The 18,475-nt window shown below is 49.0% G+C and overlaps 1 protein-coding gene and 1 pseudogene across 1 annotated transcript in view; one reads left to right on the top strand and one right to left on the bottom strand.

The window, feature by feature from the left end:
- The window catches only part of DMRTB1 (DMRT like family B with proline rich C-terminal 1), a 14,653-nt gene extending 8,377 nt beyond the window's left edge, over positions 1-6,276 (bottom strand). The window contains exons 1-2 of the mRNA XM_019531455.1: positions 5,781-6,276; positions 3,954-4,186 (exon numbers count right to left, since the gene is read on the bottom strand). Coding sequence (XP_019387000.1) covers positions 3,954-4,186; positions 5,781-6,198 — 651 coding nt within the window. The 5' untranslated portion in view covers positions 6,199-6,276. The remainder of the gene's footprint in view (positions 1-3,953; positions 4,187-5,780) is intronic.
- A 9,029-nt stretch (positions 6,277-15,305) lies between these two features.
- On the top strand, positions 15,306-17,582 carry LOC109307639 (annotated as a pseudogene).
- Positions 17,583-18,475: the final 893 nt, after the last annotated feature.

Genomic DNA, 18,475 nt, shown 5'->3' with positions numbered 1-18,475 from the left:
CGGACTCGATCTGCTCAGGTCCCTTCCGACCCGACCAACTATGAAACTATGAAATGTGGGGGGGCCGAGCAGGGGAAAAGCCAGCCCACCACAGCGGTGGTGGGGAGGAGACAGCGGGCCCGGTCTGATAGCCACGGCAGCAGCTGGGGGAGGGAAGGAGTGGGCCTCCTCCTCCCCTTGGGCCTGGGCCCACTCCTCCCCCACCCCCCTCCTCCATGTTGGCCCTGAGCCAGATCCTCCCATCCCTGAGCGGGCCTAACATGGCAGGGGGAGGAGCGGGCACGCCATGGTGTCAGCAGTGACGGGGGTCAGGGGAGGATTGGGCCTGATGCGGGGAGGAGTGAGCCTGAGCTGGGGGAAAAGCCGGCCTGCTGCGGCAGGGTGCGGGGGGACACCGGGCCCAGCCCGGCCCAGCACAGCAGGCCCACTCCTCCCTTCCCCCCACCACTGCGGCGGGGAGGGGGGAGCAGGCCTGGACCCCAGGCAGCGGGAGGGAAGAGGGAGTGGGCCTGGGGGGGGCCCAGGGGGGATGCCACACAATGTCACTTGATGTGACCTGCTATTAGTTCCTGTGCTTGTCTTGAGTTATCTAAAAGCCCTAATTTCCATCATTAGAGAGAGTTTCTGAAATTTGCCAAGCAAATTCTATCATGTTGCTCTTGATCACATCTTAGGCAAAGGAGAGGCCAGAACTGACTTCACAGGTAGACGTGTGACATGGTAATCGTTTTCTTTTGCTAGATTTTTCACTATTAAATTCCTATTCCAGGGAAATCTAGAAATCATAACCCAGGTACCACTAAAGTCGATGAGAGGCTAGGCTGCTGGTCTCATGTGTTACACCATACCCATCAACAAAGTATCCGTGTGCCTGAGTTGAAGACTTGAAGATCTGCCCCGCTGTTAATGATTTGGCCCTTGTACAGTTAACAAATGCCACGGGTGCTTACTACCAAGGAGTCACACTGACATGTTGAACTATAATATGTAAAATTCTCAATTATTTGGGTTTTAGTTTGCTAGTCTCCAGGCAGTGCTGCCAGATTCTCACTTTCATAAGCACAGGTGTTTTTATCAAAATCCTTGAAGCTGACACATTAAGAATAGCCCCGCCCCATCCACAGTCACAACTGGAAGTGTCCTTCTGTCCCCGCTCTCCTTCATCGACCAGGCCCCCCAAGCTGGACTTTATTAACCATCATGTCCCCACTTACCTTGGAAAATTTAGCCTAACCAGGGAACCTGGCCACAAAGGAGAGGGAAAATAGAAGAGCGTCAGGCACCACAGCAACATTTCCAAATCAAAAAGTTCTAAAATATTCCAACTCTGGCCAAGTTTCCATGGAAATTTTAGATGGATTTTGTGATGTGTTGTACATTTGTAATTAAATATGGTACCATTTCTTTAAACGTGGTTAGGCTTTGTGCTTCCTTAGACACCACAGGCACAGACAGAAGTGACAATTTTCGCCTGATCTGGCCCCAGAAAGCGCTCTACAGACGTTACCAAAGGGAAGTGTACAGCTGCAGACCACTTTAAAAGGGCCCAATCTCGTGAAAATCTGAACCCTCATGCAATAAGAGTTCAGATGAACACACTCCCAAACAGCGTGTGTTCTGTAACTTGTGTCTGCAGAGCTCCCATCCTGTTGCTGCTTTCATAATGGGGGGGGGGATGCGGGGAAGGAACAGATGGAGTTTGGTCTGAGGTGTTTTAAGCCAATGCTGAAGGGTGAGGGAGGTGGCTTGGAGCCCACCCCCTGAGGTGCAGGGGCTCCAATCCACCCACCCCACCCTCCAGCTTCCCAAAACAAGCTCCCTGTACTCCCTTCCTCCCCTCCCATTTGGAAAACAGCATCCAGGCCAGGAGGGGGGAGTGGCATTGCTACGGAGACTGGGCACAGGCTCACTGGAATCCCCAACTCCCCAACCCACCAGTGAACTTCTGTTGGGTTGGCAGGAACGTTGCAACTCATAGCGCTTCCTGCAAAGTGCCACGAGCTGCAACAGGGAGCTGCTCTTCTGTCTGCGCCCCATGTTTTACTTTCAGTTTTGGTTTCCATTCAAAACTATAACGTTACCATCCATATAAGCTGTGTAGTGTTCTCTCTGCTAGTCTGATCTCCCCACCACTGTGGAACCACACGATATAACAGTTTTCTTTTCTTTTTTTCTATTTGGTAGAAACTTTCCACAGGAAAGTTCTGGCTGCTATATTTCCAATGCCCGAGAGCAGAAGAGAAAAGTGCAGCAGTCTCACAAACGAGCAGGCTTATCACACGGACCTACAATTGCTGCCTGGATTTCTCTCACACTGCAATGTCTTGCTCTAGTCTAACAGGAGCCCCTTGCTTGACACAGAAACAGGATTTCCAGGCTTGGCAGGGATTGGAGGTAAACTCTCTTTGAAGGCCCTGATGCAGGAATGACAGTAAAATGGAAAAAATGGGAACAGACAGTTTTATACCATGTGATGGTACTTATGAAAAGATGATGGGTAAATGCTGCTGAGCCGCTTTGTGAAGTGAGCTAACTGTTCCTGTTCCATTAATGTATTATTGTTCTGACCTGTGTTATGAACATTATCTGGACTACTACATTTAAAGTGGTAAAGGGAAACATTTACTTTTCATCATTTATATCCTGGGTTTCCCTTTTAGCAATTCTCTGACTTTGGACCAGCACAACAACTGACTCCACTTTACTTGCACAGATGTTAGGTGCTTGCTGACTGCTATTGCTAAACACTGACATTTCCCCCTTCTGCTCCAACACCCTGCTGCATGTTTAGCTTTGCTACCTTGGAGAGAGATGGCATTTTATTTAAATGCAAGGAAAATGGTTTTCTTTAAATCTCCTTTTAAGAGTCACAAACACATTCTGTTAATTTGCAAAATCTTATATATATTTTTTAATTAAAAAAATAGCAACTGAATGGTCTCAGTTGTTCAGCAGTGTCTCGTTCATTGGACACTTCTGCCATTTCTGTCCTAACATATCATATATGCAGCAATTTTCTGAGGAACAGTAAAACATGGACCTGCAGTTTTAGGGTCAGACCCATCTCTCGTGTGCTGCAGTGATACAGGCCAAGCTATGTGCACTGCTCTTTCTCTGCTGCTGCAGCAGGAAATCAAGACCCACAAAAAACAGCCATGAAGCTGTCCCCAATTGCTCTTCTTAATACCACAGCCCCATGGGGCTTTGCAGCAGCAGGGAATCATAAAAGCTTTGTACTGCCTTCTCCCAACCTGCCTTCTTCCCATCTGGGTCCACTCCTTATTGCCCCAGTCTGGATCCTCCTGTCTCTTCATAGTTTCATAGATGTAGGGTCAGAAGGGACCAAGTAGATCATCAAGTTCGACCGCTTGCCCTGGGCAGGAATGAATACTGGGCTTATATGACCCCAGGTAGGTTTGAGCTCATATGACCCCAGCTAAGTAATTATCAAGCCTCCTCTTAAAGACCCCCAGGGTAGGAGCCAGCACCACTTTCCTTGGAAGTTGGTCTCTGAACTCCTGCAGTTGTCAGCTCTGGACGTCAGCTCTGTCTCGGATATTTCACTGGGAAAGCCAAGAGGTGTCACTGCAGGCATTTTGGTTGCCAGCTACACTGACAGAAAGTCACATTCGAGTTACAATTTTCCCTAAGAAACCTTTTCCTACAAGGCCTCTCCATCCAGAAATGTCTTTTCAGACAATAGGAGCCGGGTGCTCAGAGCACACGCAAGATCTGGATGCTCCAGTCACAATGCTTCTGATTTTTCTGGATTGGAGCGAGACCTTTAGCACTATTATGTGTCATACTTCCTTCCACTTAATATATCAAGATGCTGTTTGAAGAAACTCGTAGCCAGGGTAACGTTTCATGGTTACTTTAACAGCAAGATTGCATCCAACAGCAAAGGAGCAATATATCCAGCAGCAGTTTAAAAAAAAAAAATCACTCCTTACCGACAGAGAAGCTGTGCTTGCTGGTACGTGGCCGCTGGGAGCGTGTCTGTAACCTCTGTGGAGGGGGATCCCTGCAGATGCTGGTATGCCCCTGCAGCTGGGCTGATTGAGGGCAAAGCCCATGGGGAATGGGTGGTAAGGGTACACACCGGAATACCCCGGGTACACTTTCGGAGGCTCTCGCTCGAGGAATTCTGGGCTAACCAGGCACTCTGGAGGCAGAGCAGGGTAGGCTGTGAAACAACCAGGAAGGAAAAGTCAAAATAAACACCCCGAAAAAATCACAATAAATCAAAATACTAAAGACTCACGGTGCCTGATTCTAGTCTTAGCCAGTGGAACGGTGCGCCAAGCCTGGCCCATTGGTTTTACATGCAGCTGCTAATCATTTTGAATGTTTTTTTAGACCCTTAGTCCTGGGAAATTAGAAAGGCTGAAAATCAGGGGGTGAAGCAGGTAACAAGGAGTAAATGGATTCTCTTCTGCCACGCGCCAGTAGCAGCAGCTGAAATACCATCCCCTCTAAGACCTGCACACCAGCATCACTAATTACTTACACCAATGCAGGGGAACGAAGCACCTGATGCCTGATGCTATCTGTCATTGCTACAGGGTTAATTTTTAGAGAGTCAGTTCCCTTTTATTATCATTTAAAACAGACCCCTCACCAGTGATCTTCCTGAGACAGAGGTGGAGACTCATTTACAGCTAGGCTGTCAGCAGATTAGCCCCATCCGTTCAAATCGCTCCTAGAGATTCACTAGTCTGGTGAGGCCCATGCAAATTAAAATAAAAGACGAAAGAAACATTCACTGGCAGATCAGCTGATACCACTAGCCTCCGACATGGCTCTTTCCTCTGGATCTGTCAAAGCAGATGGTCTATCTTTGTCTGTCTTCTTGATTGCTATTGTCTCAGGGCCCAGTTCTTCCATTGCAACGAACTCAGAAAGACCACAGCAAGTCAGAATGGTTTTAACACTGCTGATTATGATTTGCAAGCTCTGGGTTTAGTTGATGAATCGTGTTTGCGCACCTAATAGCGCTACCTTTGTGCGGCATCCCGCAGCACCCTTGAAAGGCTCCCAAGGCACCCCAGCGTGCTGTGACACCCTGCTTAGGAATCACATGCTCAAAACCAGATTGCCAGAAACAATTTGAGAAGCAACAGATGAAACCACCACGACATTTCCTTTTGCAGCTCTTGTCCTATATGTAAATATGAATAAACTTTACACCAAATTATTCCAGCTGAGCCTAGTCCTTATTGCAGCAACCAAGCCCAGATCCCTCCCATTGAGCTTTCCAATTCATTTGCAAGCACTGGGCGGGGGGCATATGGCTTTGTGCTGGACGGGATGCGTGCATATTTAAAGTCAGTAACACAGCTCAGAAGAGCAATCAAAAGGTGCTGTCCTGGATACTCAGGGCTGTGCTCCCCCCACCCCACTGCCTCCTTTCCCTCCTAAACAGGGAACTGAGGCATGAATTCAGCTTTGAAACAATGAAACGAGCACAAAAGCTGCCTGGGATTGTTCCTATGCAGCTCAGAAACTGCAAAACCAAGGTTGTGCACCAAGCACGTCCCAAGTGGGGAACAGCTCAGGGCACTGGGCCGTGGGAGGCCAGGTTGACTTCTGTCTCTCTAGACAGGCAGAAAAGGTAGCTGGACAGATGCTGATCAGACAGCTGCCACGGACAGATGTACAGCCAGATGCTGAGTGACACACGGACAGACAAAAGCAAACAGAGATGGATAGGCTGAAGCAAGCCATCTTCAGTAGAGGCTAACAGGACAGACACACCCCAGCACTGCGCCGGACCCTACCGAAATCCCCAAAGGGCGGAGAGCCAGGCGCGTCTAGTGCCCTGCGGGTCACCGTTCTGCTGCTGCTGCCTGGTCCTGGGTCGGCAGCCTTGGCTCCCTCATGCCCGCCCGCGTGGCTGCTCTGATCGGAGGTGCTGGAGCTGACAGCAGGCGTCCCGCGTCCTTCGCCGTGGCCCGGGGTGCAGGGTGCAGGTAGCGACACCCCCTCGGGCAGGGGGTCTGGGTCCTGCCTCCACAACGCCTTCTGGGCTGCCATGATCTTCTGACGCTCCGTGATGAGCGCGCATTTCTCGCAAGGGCACAGCTTCCAGCGGCAGTGGCCCGTGTGGCCTTTCACCGGCACCACGAAGCCGTGGTTTCGGCAGCGGGAGCACTTGGGCTTTCGCAGAGCTGCCTTCTCAGCATCCTTGGCCTCCATGGCACTTCCAGCCAGGCAGGCACCTGAAAACCAGGCGCAGCCAGAGCTGGGAGCTGGAGTCTAAGGCAGGTTGGGACAGATCTCTCTTGTACCCGCACCTATACAATGTAGCAAGTGAGGCTGCTGGGCCCTGTGCACGGGAGAGGAGGAGCTCATGTGCATCCAGCAACACTTGTCAGCAGAAGGGGGGAGCAATGCTGCAAGGGGTTGCAAGAGGCAGCCCTGCTCTGGAGCAAGGAAGTCCTGCACATTTGTATAGTGGTTGGGGCAGTGCTACTAAAAGGCCCTGATCTGCTCTCAGACAGAGCCCTCCAGTTTCCAAGAGCTGGGTGGGGAGCGGTGGGCAATGCTCTTGCTGGGGGCTGCACAAGGCGCTTATCGAATATTGTCCCTTTCCCATGCTGTTGCGTGATCATAAGAGAAATGGCTGCATGGCTTTGACCAGAAAGTAGACACAGCCAAGTCTGCAAACACACGGCCACTAATCATTTGTGTGCCCATGCCCTATAGTTGCATGCGTAGATCAAGTAGGAGCACACCTGATTTACACCATTTTTTTCAGGCAAGCGGAGTCGTTTTATGCTGCATCTAAGCTGCGTTCTCCTGTTTCGGTCGTTTGCTTCCCACGGCTTCTGTAATCCTTTGTAAGAAATTGTACTACCTGGAATGATTTCAGTTCCACTTTGTTTCAAATTTCAACTGTTATTGGGTAAGAAGGAGATTGTCACCGTGTCAGCCCCAAATGACTGCCCCTTTATTCAGTTCTTCCAAGTGTTAAACCCAATCCCATGTTTTCCATCAGGCCAGAAGGCACACCTCATTCCTCCAAGTAGCTCTCTTGCCCCAAATCCTCTATATGGTGGAAACAAGCATAGGTTTAAAATGGAAAAGGTGCCAACGCTCCTGTTTCCATATTTCTTATAAAAAGCCCTGTGTTATTTGTTACTGTTAGCAGTTACCCACATCTTATACAGTAGCTCATCAACAGGCAAATCTGAGCACCAAGCAGTGTAAAGAATGATACTGCAGATTTTCTTCCCCTCCCAAAGAGAAGGGGTCATTTGGGTTTGTCAGTACCACCTCCCCAGGGCGGTTGAGATAGCTGATCAGAAGCTCGTCTCATCCACCCAACACTGCTCGGGATACATTCAACTCAAAACCAAGGCGGTGGAGCTTTGAAATCTGGGCAACGAAACCCTTGCCAAGACTTGACTACCTGATTGCTGGGTTTGTTGCTGAAGGAGCGCTCTCAAGAGCCCTAGGGAAGCTCTAGAGTAGGGGTGGGCAGTTATTTTGGGCAGAGGGCCGCTTACTGAGTTTTGGCAAGCCATACAGGCAGCCCAGGGCAGATAAATATTAATTTTCTAAATTTTTTAGGGGCCTGGCAAGCCAGATAGAATGGCTTGGCGGGCCGCATCCGGCCCAGCCCTGCTCTAGAGACAGGTCCCGTGATTTTGGCTTTCAGCCTGTACTTTCCCTCCATGAAAAGAAACCTGTTCAGAATGAAACAATTTTCAACTGCAAAACAGCTGGCTAATTTTTCATCCATTTCCAGGGGAACAAGGGACAAGCTGAAGTACTTATCCCAGCTGTTTCAAGAGTATATTAATGATGAACAGGCCTTGCTTCAAAGTCATGTTGAAAAATCCCCTCCAGTGGAGGAGCCCCTCTGCATAGTGTCGGCCATAAGGGGTCAGATCTTAATCAAAACTGTTGACTTGAAACTCAGCTACTTAGGACAAGATTTTGGAAAATTCCTGCGTAACTTTGGCGTGTGAGTACCATTGGCTTTTGTGGGTGCTCAGCTTCCAAAGGTAATTGCTTCGACTCAAGTCCCATTTTCAAATCCTCAAACAATCCTAACTCTCATTGATTCCAGCCCTATTCAATTTTTCTTTTCAGTGCCTAAAAGCCTTTGAAAATCTCACCTCACCGAAGTCACTTAGTCACTTTTGAAAGTTTTTATCCGTAGGCCTCAAGGCAGGAAAGTACCAGACACAAGTGGTTAACTTGAGTTCAGTTCGACTTAAAGCTCACAATGTCCCGAATTGAGAGATGGAGACTACTTCTTCAGCCACTCTAAAAATTAATTATACTCTCTATTAAATGTAAGTTGCTGGCAGATGCCAAATGACATCTCCCAATGTTGTTGCTAGATGTAGCATGCACTTGCATATTTATCTGTAAAATTAAATCAGATAAACAACACCCTTCTAGGTAAAGGTTGTTATATCTTCCCTGAGATGCCTAATCCATTCATATTCCATCAGATACAGTGTATAGGTGAGTTATATGCATTTGTTATAGTAAATTTTGTCCCAGAGCCACATCATATTAATATTGAGGACCTTTAAGCAAGCATATATTGTTTTTTTTCTTGTCTCTCAAGACAAACACAGCAACTGTGGACATTGATAGTTTCTGCATAAATGATCCCTACTTTTGAAAGGTACCTGCATTTGATTGTGAGCATCTGTCATCATAGTATACAGGAATTATTATACCTTCCATATCATTTGTCTCTAACTTGTCTAGACTGGCTTTCTTTAAAGACATGAGTTTTTATTTCACTAGGGAGATGAATACTTACTTCTGCAGGCAGTTTGAGAAATGCTGCTATTCCCAGTCCGCTGTTCTTTTATATATAAATTTTAGTTAGCTGCCCTATCGCACAGCACTAAGATTGCTCAGCAGAGCAGATGCACACAATTTATCAAAAGAAATCTTGATTCCCTGTGAATAAAGGAAGTTGTTCTGGCTTAAAGTCGATGATACCATTCCTTTGCCCACTTTTAAAGAATAATTAAATGCAATAAGGAATCTATTTTCTCCAGAATTGGTGTTTAAATGTACTCCAGTATCCTAGGTAATATATAGAAGAAGTATAGCATTATCTATATGCAGGTAGCATTTTGTAATAAAATAGTTTGCAAAATAGTTGGTCAGGTCAGGGTCACCTGTCACTGTAATTTACTGTCACTGTTCAATTCGGCTGTAGAACGTAGCCACGGGAAGTCCAGCTTCTTCCTGTATGGGTGACCATACATATGTCCCAGTTTGGCCGGGACAGTCCCAGATTTCATAGGCCAGTCCTAGCCAGTTGGTGAAAATTCAAACAAAAGTCCAGGAATTGGCCACCTAGGCAGAGGCAGGCAGTACAGGGTGCAGGGCAGTGGAGCGGCATGGTGCACCAGGTGGGCAGGCGGGCATCAGGAGCAAGGCAGGCAGACTGCAGTGATGCCCAGCCCAGCCCCTGCCTCCAGCCACTGCTCAAGTGGAGCCAGGCCGGGAACATGTGGGCAGGGTGGCACCTGCTCTGGTCAACATGCCTTGCTCCTGCACAGCAGCAGCAGTGCCCGCTCGCCCACCTGCCAGAAGCACCATGCCGTTCCACCTCCCTGCCAGACTGCGCCCCACGCCCCTGCCCGCCTGCCTCTGTCTCTGCCTGCAGCAGTGCCGCTGACATGGAGGGGGAGAGGGGGTGCTCTTCCTTCACTTGAAACCCAGCGTCCCGGGTTTCTGTAAAAATAATATGGTCACCAAATGTATGGTTTGTACAACTGATGGTCAATGTGCTCTCTCTGAGACTTCAACACACTCTATTCTGTCTTGCCAGTTTATTTTGAACATCAGGTCCTGGCATCTACAGGCCTAACTAGCTGTTCTAATTAGGCTATTGGGCTTTACTGTATTTCACTTATTAGCGTGTTCGGGACAGAAAGAGTTCACCAGCAAAGTCCCAGCCTCCAAGTGCTCCATTTAGCCATGCAGTTGAGGTGGACCCCCACCAGAGACCTGCCACGGAGCCACTTGTTCAGACTGAACAACCAGCCCCTTTCTCTAGTCTGGCAGGGAGGTGACTCTACCCTGCCAGGCCTTGGTGGGTATTTTTACCCAGCTGCATTCAGTGAAACACTGACTTTTATTATGAAAATTTCATAATATCAACCAAAATTCATAAATTGTTCAAAAGGCCTTTCTAACCCCAACTCACCCCAGTCTCATTGTTTCCTTATACTCCTGCTCATGTGTGTCCATCTGTTGCCACTTGGGCCGTGTCTACATGAGATGCTGACTGTGCAGTTGTTACTGCACAGTTATTTAATACTTGCATACATGAGTACTCAGTGACCAGAGTTACAGCGCAGTAGCATCCCCAGCAGGGCCAGATTAATGCATAGGCAAACCAGGCACATGCCTGGGACCCTGGGGCCCTCTGTAGGCATCCCTCTGTAGGGATGGCACGAATGGCACCATCTACTGCCCCTCCCTTCCTAGCTGTGGCTCCAAGCCCCTCTCCCCGCAGATGGCAGCGCTGGGGTGGGGAGAGGGGGCTTGGCCAGCCTGGGGCCCAGGAGTTTGTTTGCTTAGGTCCCACTGAAGGGTTAATCTGGCCCTGTTCCCCAAATAGCTTTTTGGTGATGCTGACTGCACGGTATGTCATGACTCCTGCACAGTAGCATCGCGTCACGCTTCATGCCACGCACTGTTACTTCACAGTAGTAACGAGCTACTGTACTGCACAGTAGTGATGAGCTACTGCACAGTCAGCATCTCGTGTAGATGCAGCCGTTATTCAATTTAGATTCAATTTAGATAATTCATTATAATTATCATGATGGGTCAAGTCTTTTTTTTTGTTCTTTCCATACAACTCCATAGGCAGTGGAGTTGTACGGAAACAACTCCATAAACTCCCTCCCTCCATGAAGTCTTGGCCTGCACCTAAACAGACCTTTCAGGCAGGAATACAAATTCATCAACAATGGATACACATAATAAAGTGCTTTGCAATATCTTCAGTGTACAGAATCTCCCAGCTTTGCTGGCCGGTAATATAAAACCTCTTAACATAACTCTTTAATATGTAAATCATAGAAATGAAGGGCTGGAAGGGGCCTCGAAAGATCATCGAGTCCAACCCCCCTGCTTTGGGGGTCACACACGTGGGACTGTGGGAAAGATCCTTTGCAGGCGGAGGTTGGAGTAGCACCATGCATTCGAGCAGAATAGTTTTAGTTCAGCGGCTCCCAAGCATCACCTGGAAGCACTGATATAAAGAGACATAAAAAACTTGAAGAAACTCTCCCACCATGACCTTCAAGTTTAATCCCACCAGGGTGCCCCAGTGCAAAGCTATCCAGGTCCAGCTGCCTATCGGATGTGGTAGGATAATGAGTCGCCTGTCAATCAATTTTCAGCCTTGAGGAATAAACACATTTTTAATGCAGAGTTCTCATTCTCCTTCCTCTCAGCTATAGTTCTTGTCATTTTTCATTAGAAAAGAATAACATAAAATAGACTACAAATGCTCCCAACTGGCAAGAAGGGACTTTATGCAGCACGTGCAGAGTATGGAAGGCTGACTATTTAGCATCGTCTTTGCTTCGTCCCTATTTGCCCGTGTAACTGTCGGCAAACCCAGAGCAAACGCTGTGGAGGGGTCGGTGGGCAGGTAGCTGAAAGACCTCGATGAACATCAAACGTGCTTGCTGCAGGCAGGATGCCAGCTGGGAACATCAGCACCGCTGCGTGCCCCACACCTCCTTACTTCCACTCTGCCAACCTCTTCATAAATGTTGTCCCACCAGCTGGAAAGCGTGAAATCGCCAAGCACCAGAAAACCTGCACACCCCTCACTTAACCCTTCCTATTGCCATAATAAGCTAAAAAAAGCTCCTCCAAGATATGCTGAAGGAAACTATCTGAGAGGAGGACAGACTCGATGCCCCTAGGACTTTTTCCTCTCTACCATCCACTTTCTACTCCTAAATGAAAAGCAAAGTTTCAGCCCAAACAACTTCAGCTGAGTTGAGTACGCGCTGCATGAATCCAGCTCAAGAGACCTCCTTTCCTTTTTTATGTTGCCACTATAAAACACTGCCTTTGGAGAATTGCAACAGATATTTTCCAGTTGATTTGTAGCTGTTGCTTTATTTTTTCCTGCTTTTTTCATTGGAGGGGACTGTCTACAAATGTAAAAATAATAACAGTGAAGAAGCAAGTGGGTAATCAGGGCTCTGCCACCACTGCAGATTCATAGCCCTCTGAAGCAGGGATGAGTTGCTTGTTTCCATCTTTGTAACAATGAAGCATGCCCTTAAGTCGGATTCTGCAGCTACAAAGTCCCTGAGCATGACATGGAAACTGCAAAAACAAAATAACTAGACACCAAAGACAGAATGGATCCACCTGCCAGCAAGCCTTCCTCAGCATAGAGAGATGGGGGGGGAGATAGAGAGAGACTCACAGTACTAGAAAGCAGGCCACCTGGGTCTTACAGAAGTTACAAGGGTATTAAAGAGGCAAGAGATATAATCAGACCAATAGCAAGAGGGAGAGAGAGATGTGTGCGTTGTCATAAAACCACAATCTAATGCATCACAGTTGGTAGAAGTACATGAAAAATAAGGTGTTGCACAGAAGAATAAGGCATGAGACCATGAATTACCATCTTAAAACTTGCAAAAAAAGAAAAAGACAACCTGACTGTGTTTCAGAGCGGGTTAGCTTGACCACCTCTAGAAAACAAAGATACAAACTCATGTCACAAACACCCCAGCCAAGTACAGACGTTATACTTTTACTGTTAGAAGTGATTGGAAACTGGTCTGTGCTCATAACAGAACAGAAATTTGTCACACACAGATGGTAAAATGGCAGAACCGGGTCTAAGATATGCCCCCACCAAAGGGTGAATGCGTGTTGTGTTCGCTACTGATCTAAACTGCGCCACTTACAGAAAACCATGTAACTTAGACCCACTCCAGCTCGGGCTTTTGGAGGGTTTTACCTAGCCCCCAAGAACCGTGGGACCCAGTGACAGGGTCGTGCTGCTGGCAAGCGTGATCTATACAGCTGGGACTCCTGTGGACACATCTCTCTCCCTCTCCTCTGCAGCGGGGCTGTCTCTCTGTACTCATTCTGCTTTAAGACCCCTCGGAGGATGAGTGCTTTGGGCAGCTTCGATAACCGTGGGTTCTCTGTTGTGCACGCTCCCTTTCTCCCCCTCGGTGCAGCAGCAGGGACAAATGAACTAGATGCCCAGCAGCAATGCTCTTCATGCATCGAGCGCACAAATGTAACCTATCTTCCTGAAAAGCTCTTACGCTCATGCTCCATTTCTCCCCCGGCCTTTGCATATGCATATTTAAAATAAAGAAACTAAGTACAAGGTCAGAAACAATGAGAAGTCATTGCCACCTGCAAGCTAGTTAGTGTCCCACATGCAATGGTCTCAGTCACTTTCTGCCGCGCTATCCGACTGCCTCACAAAACTAGTCCAAAGCAATTTGCCTTTGCTGACACCCCAAAACTTTATGGATGTAACTTGCTTCTCTGAAGACAGGAGTAGCTCTTCTAAAAACACTTAAAGCCTTTGATTCGTAGAGACTGATTCTTCATCACGTGCATTTTAGGGCAGTTTCCGAGCCGCTTTAAATTAACCCTGGCCACAAAAGTGGATCGCAGGTTTCAGATGCATATTCAGGTTTTTATGGATTCAAACATCTGTGAAAACCTTCACAGGTTTCATAGATTTCATAGACATTCAGGCTGGAAGGGACCTCGGGAGATCATCGGGTCCAGCCCCCTGCCCAGGGTCAGAAAGTCAGCTGGGGTCAGAGGATCCCAGCAAGATAAACACCCCAATGTTTCTGAGTCCAGAGTAGGTGCTTGCACCACCTCTGGAGGGAGTCTATTCCAGGGCTCGGACAGTAAAGAAGTTTTTTCTTATGTCCAGCGTAAAACAGTCTTGCAGGAGTTTGTGACCATTGGACCTTGTCATCCACTGGGGTGCCCTGGTGAACAGGTTGCCCCAGATCCTGATGCACACCCCTGATTTATTTATAGGCAGCTACCAAGTCACCCCCGAGCCTGCACTTTTCCAGGCTGAAGAGTCCCACGGCTCCCAGTCTCTCTTCAGAAGGCCTGCTCTCTTGCCCTCTGATCATGTGCATGGCTCTCCTCTGTTGAAGGATTCCTGCTGCACAAAGGACGCTTATGATCTTAACTAGCAAACCAAGTAGAGGCAAGGGATTCCTGCTTTCACCGCTGTACTGAAGTAGTCAATCCAACAACATCTGTGGGGTTGGTGTACTTAATGGATGTTATTAGAGGCACAACATGCTGCATGATGAATTGTGAAAAACAGGAAAGGTCACGAGGTGCTTCGGAAATGACATTACTTCACAGTCAGGGCTGCCAGGCTCTGGATTGGGCTCCCAAGGGAGGTGGTGCTCTCTCCTACCTTGGGAGTCTTCAAGAGGAGGCTGGACAGATATTCGGCTGGGGTGATACGACCATGGCACCCGTTCCTGCCCGGGGCAGGGGGTTGGACCTGATGATCTGTTTAGGTCCCTTCCGACCCCAAGCGCTATGAAACTATGAAACTAGGACTACAACTGACCTTCTGTCTGGCAAGCAGGAGCATCCTGGTAGGATGCCATGTCTGTGCGACCATGCCCTCAGACCTGTTAATTCCTTGGGCCTGGCTACTGGAGTCACAGCTGGAGCGGCTGGGAGCTGTCTCTTACATAGATTTCATAGATTCATAGACATTAGGGCTGGACAAGACCTCGCGAGATCATCGGGTCCAGCCCCCCGCCCCAGGGCCAGGAAGTCAGCTGGGGTCAGCTCCCCCCAGCAAGAGAAGCCTCCAAGCACTTCTTCACGTATAATAAGCATCTTAAGCCGTTCCCCGTGTTGCCCGCTGCTACGCTTCAGGAACCTGGAGGGGCTTTCCCCTCTTATTTACATCTCTGCTGAAACTGCATCCCTTAACGTGCGTAATCCCCCTGCATGCCTTTCTGCTGGCATCGCCCCTTTCAGCTTCCCCGTACCCTTCTCGGCGTCTCATGGCCACCGTGCCGACTGGCTTTGCCCCACTTGAGCTTCCTTTCGCTCCTTCCCTCTCATTCCCCCATGTCTCGAGTTTCCTCAAGTATGGCCCCCACCACAAGGCGCTCCTGCCCAGACCAACCCGTGCAGGGCCACCGAGGTGCGTATGGCCTCGCTGCCGGCACCGGGGCGGCGCCACGAGGCCGTGCCCGGCAGGGTGGAACCCCGCGGGGCCCCGAGGAACTGGCAGTTGGAAGGAGCTCGTCCGGAGGGCCGGGGCCACAGAGACACGCCGCAGGGGCCTCCCCACCCCCGGGATGTCCTGGTGCCCAGGGCGGTGCCAGCCCCCGAGCGATAGCAGCACGCCCACCCCTGCCTGGCGGTGGGGCGTCTTATTCCCTGCACTCTGCAGCCCAGGGGGCAGCAACAGCCGCGGCACCTCGTCCCAGCCCAGTGGCCTGGGTGGGCAGGGGGAGCTGGATCTCGGGGGTCCGGGAGAGGGTGATGGCAGCACCCCCCCTCCTCCAGAGCACCGATTCAGGCGGCGGGCGATCATGGCCCCTGCCCTGTGGAGCAAGGAGGAGGACTACAGCTGCCAGTACGGCTCGCCCACGTACCTGGCCCTGTGCGGCTTGGGTGGTATCGTGAGCTGTGGCCTGACTCACACGGCGGTGGTGCCGCTGGACCTCGTGAAGTGTCGGATGCAGGCAGAGCCCAGCCGCTACCGGAGCCTGATGCAGGGCTTTTCCCTCACTGTGAAAGAGGAGGGGATGCGTGGGCTGGCCAAGGGATGGGCTCCCACCTGCTGGGGCTATTCCATGCAGGGCCTCTGCAAATTTGGCCTCTACGAGGTGTTCAAGCTGCGCTACGCTGAACTGTTGGGGCCGGAGCGAGCCTACCTGTACCGGACCAGCCTCTACCTGGCCGCCTCAGCCACCGCCGAGTTCTTTGCTGACATCGCCCTCTCTCCCATGGAGGCAGTCAAGGTGCGGATCCAGACTCAGAAGGGTTATGCCAACACGTTACGGGAGGCGGCCCCCAAGATGTATCAAGAGGAAGGTCTGTGGGCCTTCTATAAGGGAGTGACCCCACTCTGGATGCGCCAGATCCCCTATACCATGATGAAGTTTGCCTGCTTTGAGCGCACCTTGGAGGCTCTCTATGCCCATGTGGTCCCCAAGCCACGTAGCGAATGTACCAAGATGGAGCAGCTTGGTGTCACCTTTGTGGCTGGCTATATTGCTGGCGTCTTCTGCGCCGTCGTTTCCCACCCGGCTGACTCGGTAGTGTCTGTGCTCAACAAGGAGAAGGGAAGTAGTGCTTTGGACATCCTGAAGAGGCTGGGCTTTAGAGGTGTATGGAAAGGCCTCTTTGCCCGCATCCTCATGATTGGGACCCTGACAGCCCTGCAGTGGTTCATTTATGACTCAGTCAAGGTCTATTTAAGGATGCCCCGGCCCCCGCCACCGGAGATGCCTGAATCACTGAAAAAGCACTCATTCTTTAACTAGATCCAGCCTGCAGCCTTCACACGGTGAACTCCACTCCTGCTGCACTGAAATGCCTCATCCACGTCTCTGTAGCCTGTGTCAAGCTCTGGGACCACCACCGTCTACTCTTCTCCAGAATGACAACCATCAGCTTAGTTATCTTTCTCCCACAGACCACCACGACTGCACTGCATTCAGGTCCCAGCTGTCTCAGATGCTGTCTGCATACACGTGGACTTATATTTGATTTGTTAAAGGTCTAGTTCCTCAAAGCCTTCAGTCTTGCAATATATGACTCTTGGGATTTGTTTTCTCTGTTTTCCGAGGCTTCTGAAACAAGATAGGTAGCGTTCCCGTACTGCAGGGAAAGCTGCCAGAGTGCTGTCCACGGGTGCTTGTTTTCAGAGATGTACAATTAGAAGAACCAGAACATTCCCAGTGACTGCGAATATTATAGTAAATAAATTAATATGTTCAGATACTAATGCATTTACAATATCCCCCGCCTATCGGGTTGCTCCAGATGATCTACTAGAATTTTCAGCAGTTTCTGTTTTTATATTTTACTGTATACCATTGATATTTTACTATATTAGGGGTGTAAAATACCACACGTTAATATTTTTACAGCTTAACATATTTTTAAAGGTTAAGGTGTTAATAATATTCTTCTGTGCACATGGAGCAATATTTTTGAGATGTTTGGAAGTGTGTTTATTAATGAACGGCGCTCCCAAATTCTAAAATCTGTGCATAAAACAGAGTTAATTCAGACCTTCAACCTTCATCCCTTGTTTTAAATAAACCATTTAGGATAGACATATAGGTATTATTAGCCCTATTTATATGTCATTTCTCTCTCTTCTCTGCCTTTCCTTTGTTTAAATATAGATCAAACTGACATGTGCCATGGGTTTACTTTAATATAGGGGTATGGGCATGGTGTAGCTCAAATGAGATCCTATACGCTGGCCACTCATTTCTGTGCAATTTGTTTAGCTTAATGCATTTTTTCCAACATGTTGCTTGTTAAATGTCTAGATTTTGTTTTAGGAATGTACATACCAGTAGTTAAAAGCAAATAAAGAAATCTTTTTAGCGGAAAAATATTATTTCAAAGTGTTTTAGTTACTGTTTAAATATAGGGTCTTTCTTGAATGATGGTGTCCTGCAGTAAGGCTGTAAACTAACTTTACATAAACCGTTTGTGTGCAATGAGCATTTATGGCCGACTGAATGAAATGACTAAGAAAATTCTGCAACACTTCTGATAAAGGTAAGACCCTGGTTCTGAAAGGCTACGAAACCAGTGCGGGGACCTTACCTGAAATCCACGGACCTTGGGTTAATACACTGGAGAACGCAGTAGCTCAGTAGCCCAGACTTCAGTAGTCATGACCAAGAAATGCACGACCAGGAATGTACATAAGCTTCGCTCTTTCAAAAGGTTTGCTTAGCATATACCCGCAAAACGTGACAAGGCTCCCAATAAACTGCTGGTCTACAGGTCTTTATGAATCCAGTTCCAAAGGGATTAAAACCTGCAAGATAAAAACTGTGGCGGTCGGCAGTCCGGAGCTCCAGTGCTGGATGACGAGCTCGGACGAACAGGCGGGGGCTGACGGGGCAGAGACGGCACTGACCCGTAATGGTTGCAAAGCTGTTTTATTCCTCACGCTTGTAGAGAGCGTAGGTTTCGCAGTTACAGCAGCTGTAAACTTTTAGTTGCTTAGTACGATCGAACTCTAATTTGAAAACGACAGCTGACGAAAGCGAGTCGACCGGTTTCGAGCCTGCAGGTGCGGGGAACGCCGGGAGACAGCGGTGGTGGAGAGGCCTTCACAGGTGGCCAGCTGGTGAGGTGGCCCAAGGTACCTCCGAGCTGGTCTCTGCCTTGGGCGGGAACTGTCTTGACTTAAATACTTCTCAAGTAGCCAATCACACGATCC

This window comes from Crocodylus porosus, unplaced genomic scaffold (assembly GCF_001723895.1).
Source record: "Crocodylus porosus isolate Cpor-Errol unplaced genomic scaffold, CroPor_comp1, whole genome shotgun sequence".
NCBI classification, from domain to species: Eukaryota; Metazoa; Chordata; order Crocodylia; family Crocodylidae; genus Crocodylus; species Crocodylus porosus.
Note: the sequence above shows the minus strand (reverse complement) of the source record. Positions and strands in the feature narration are given on the sequence as shown.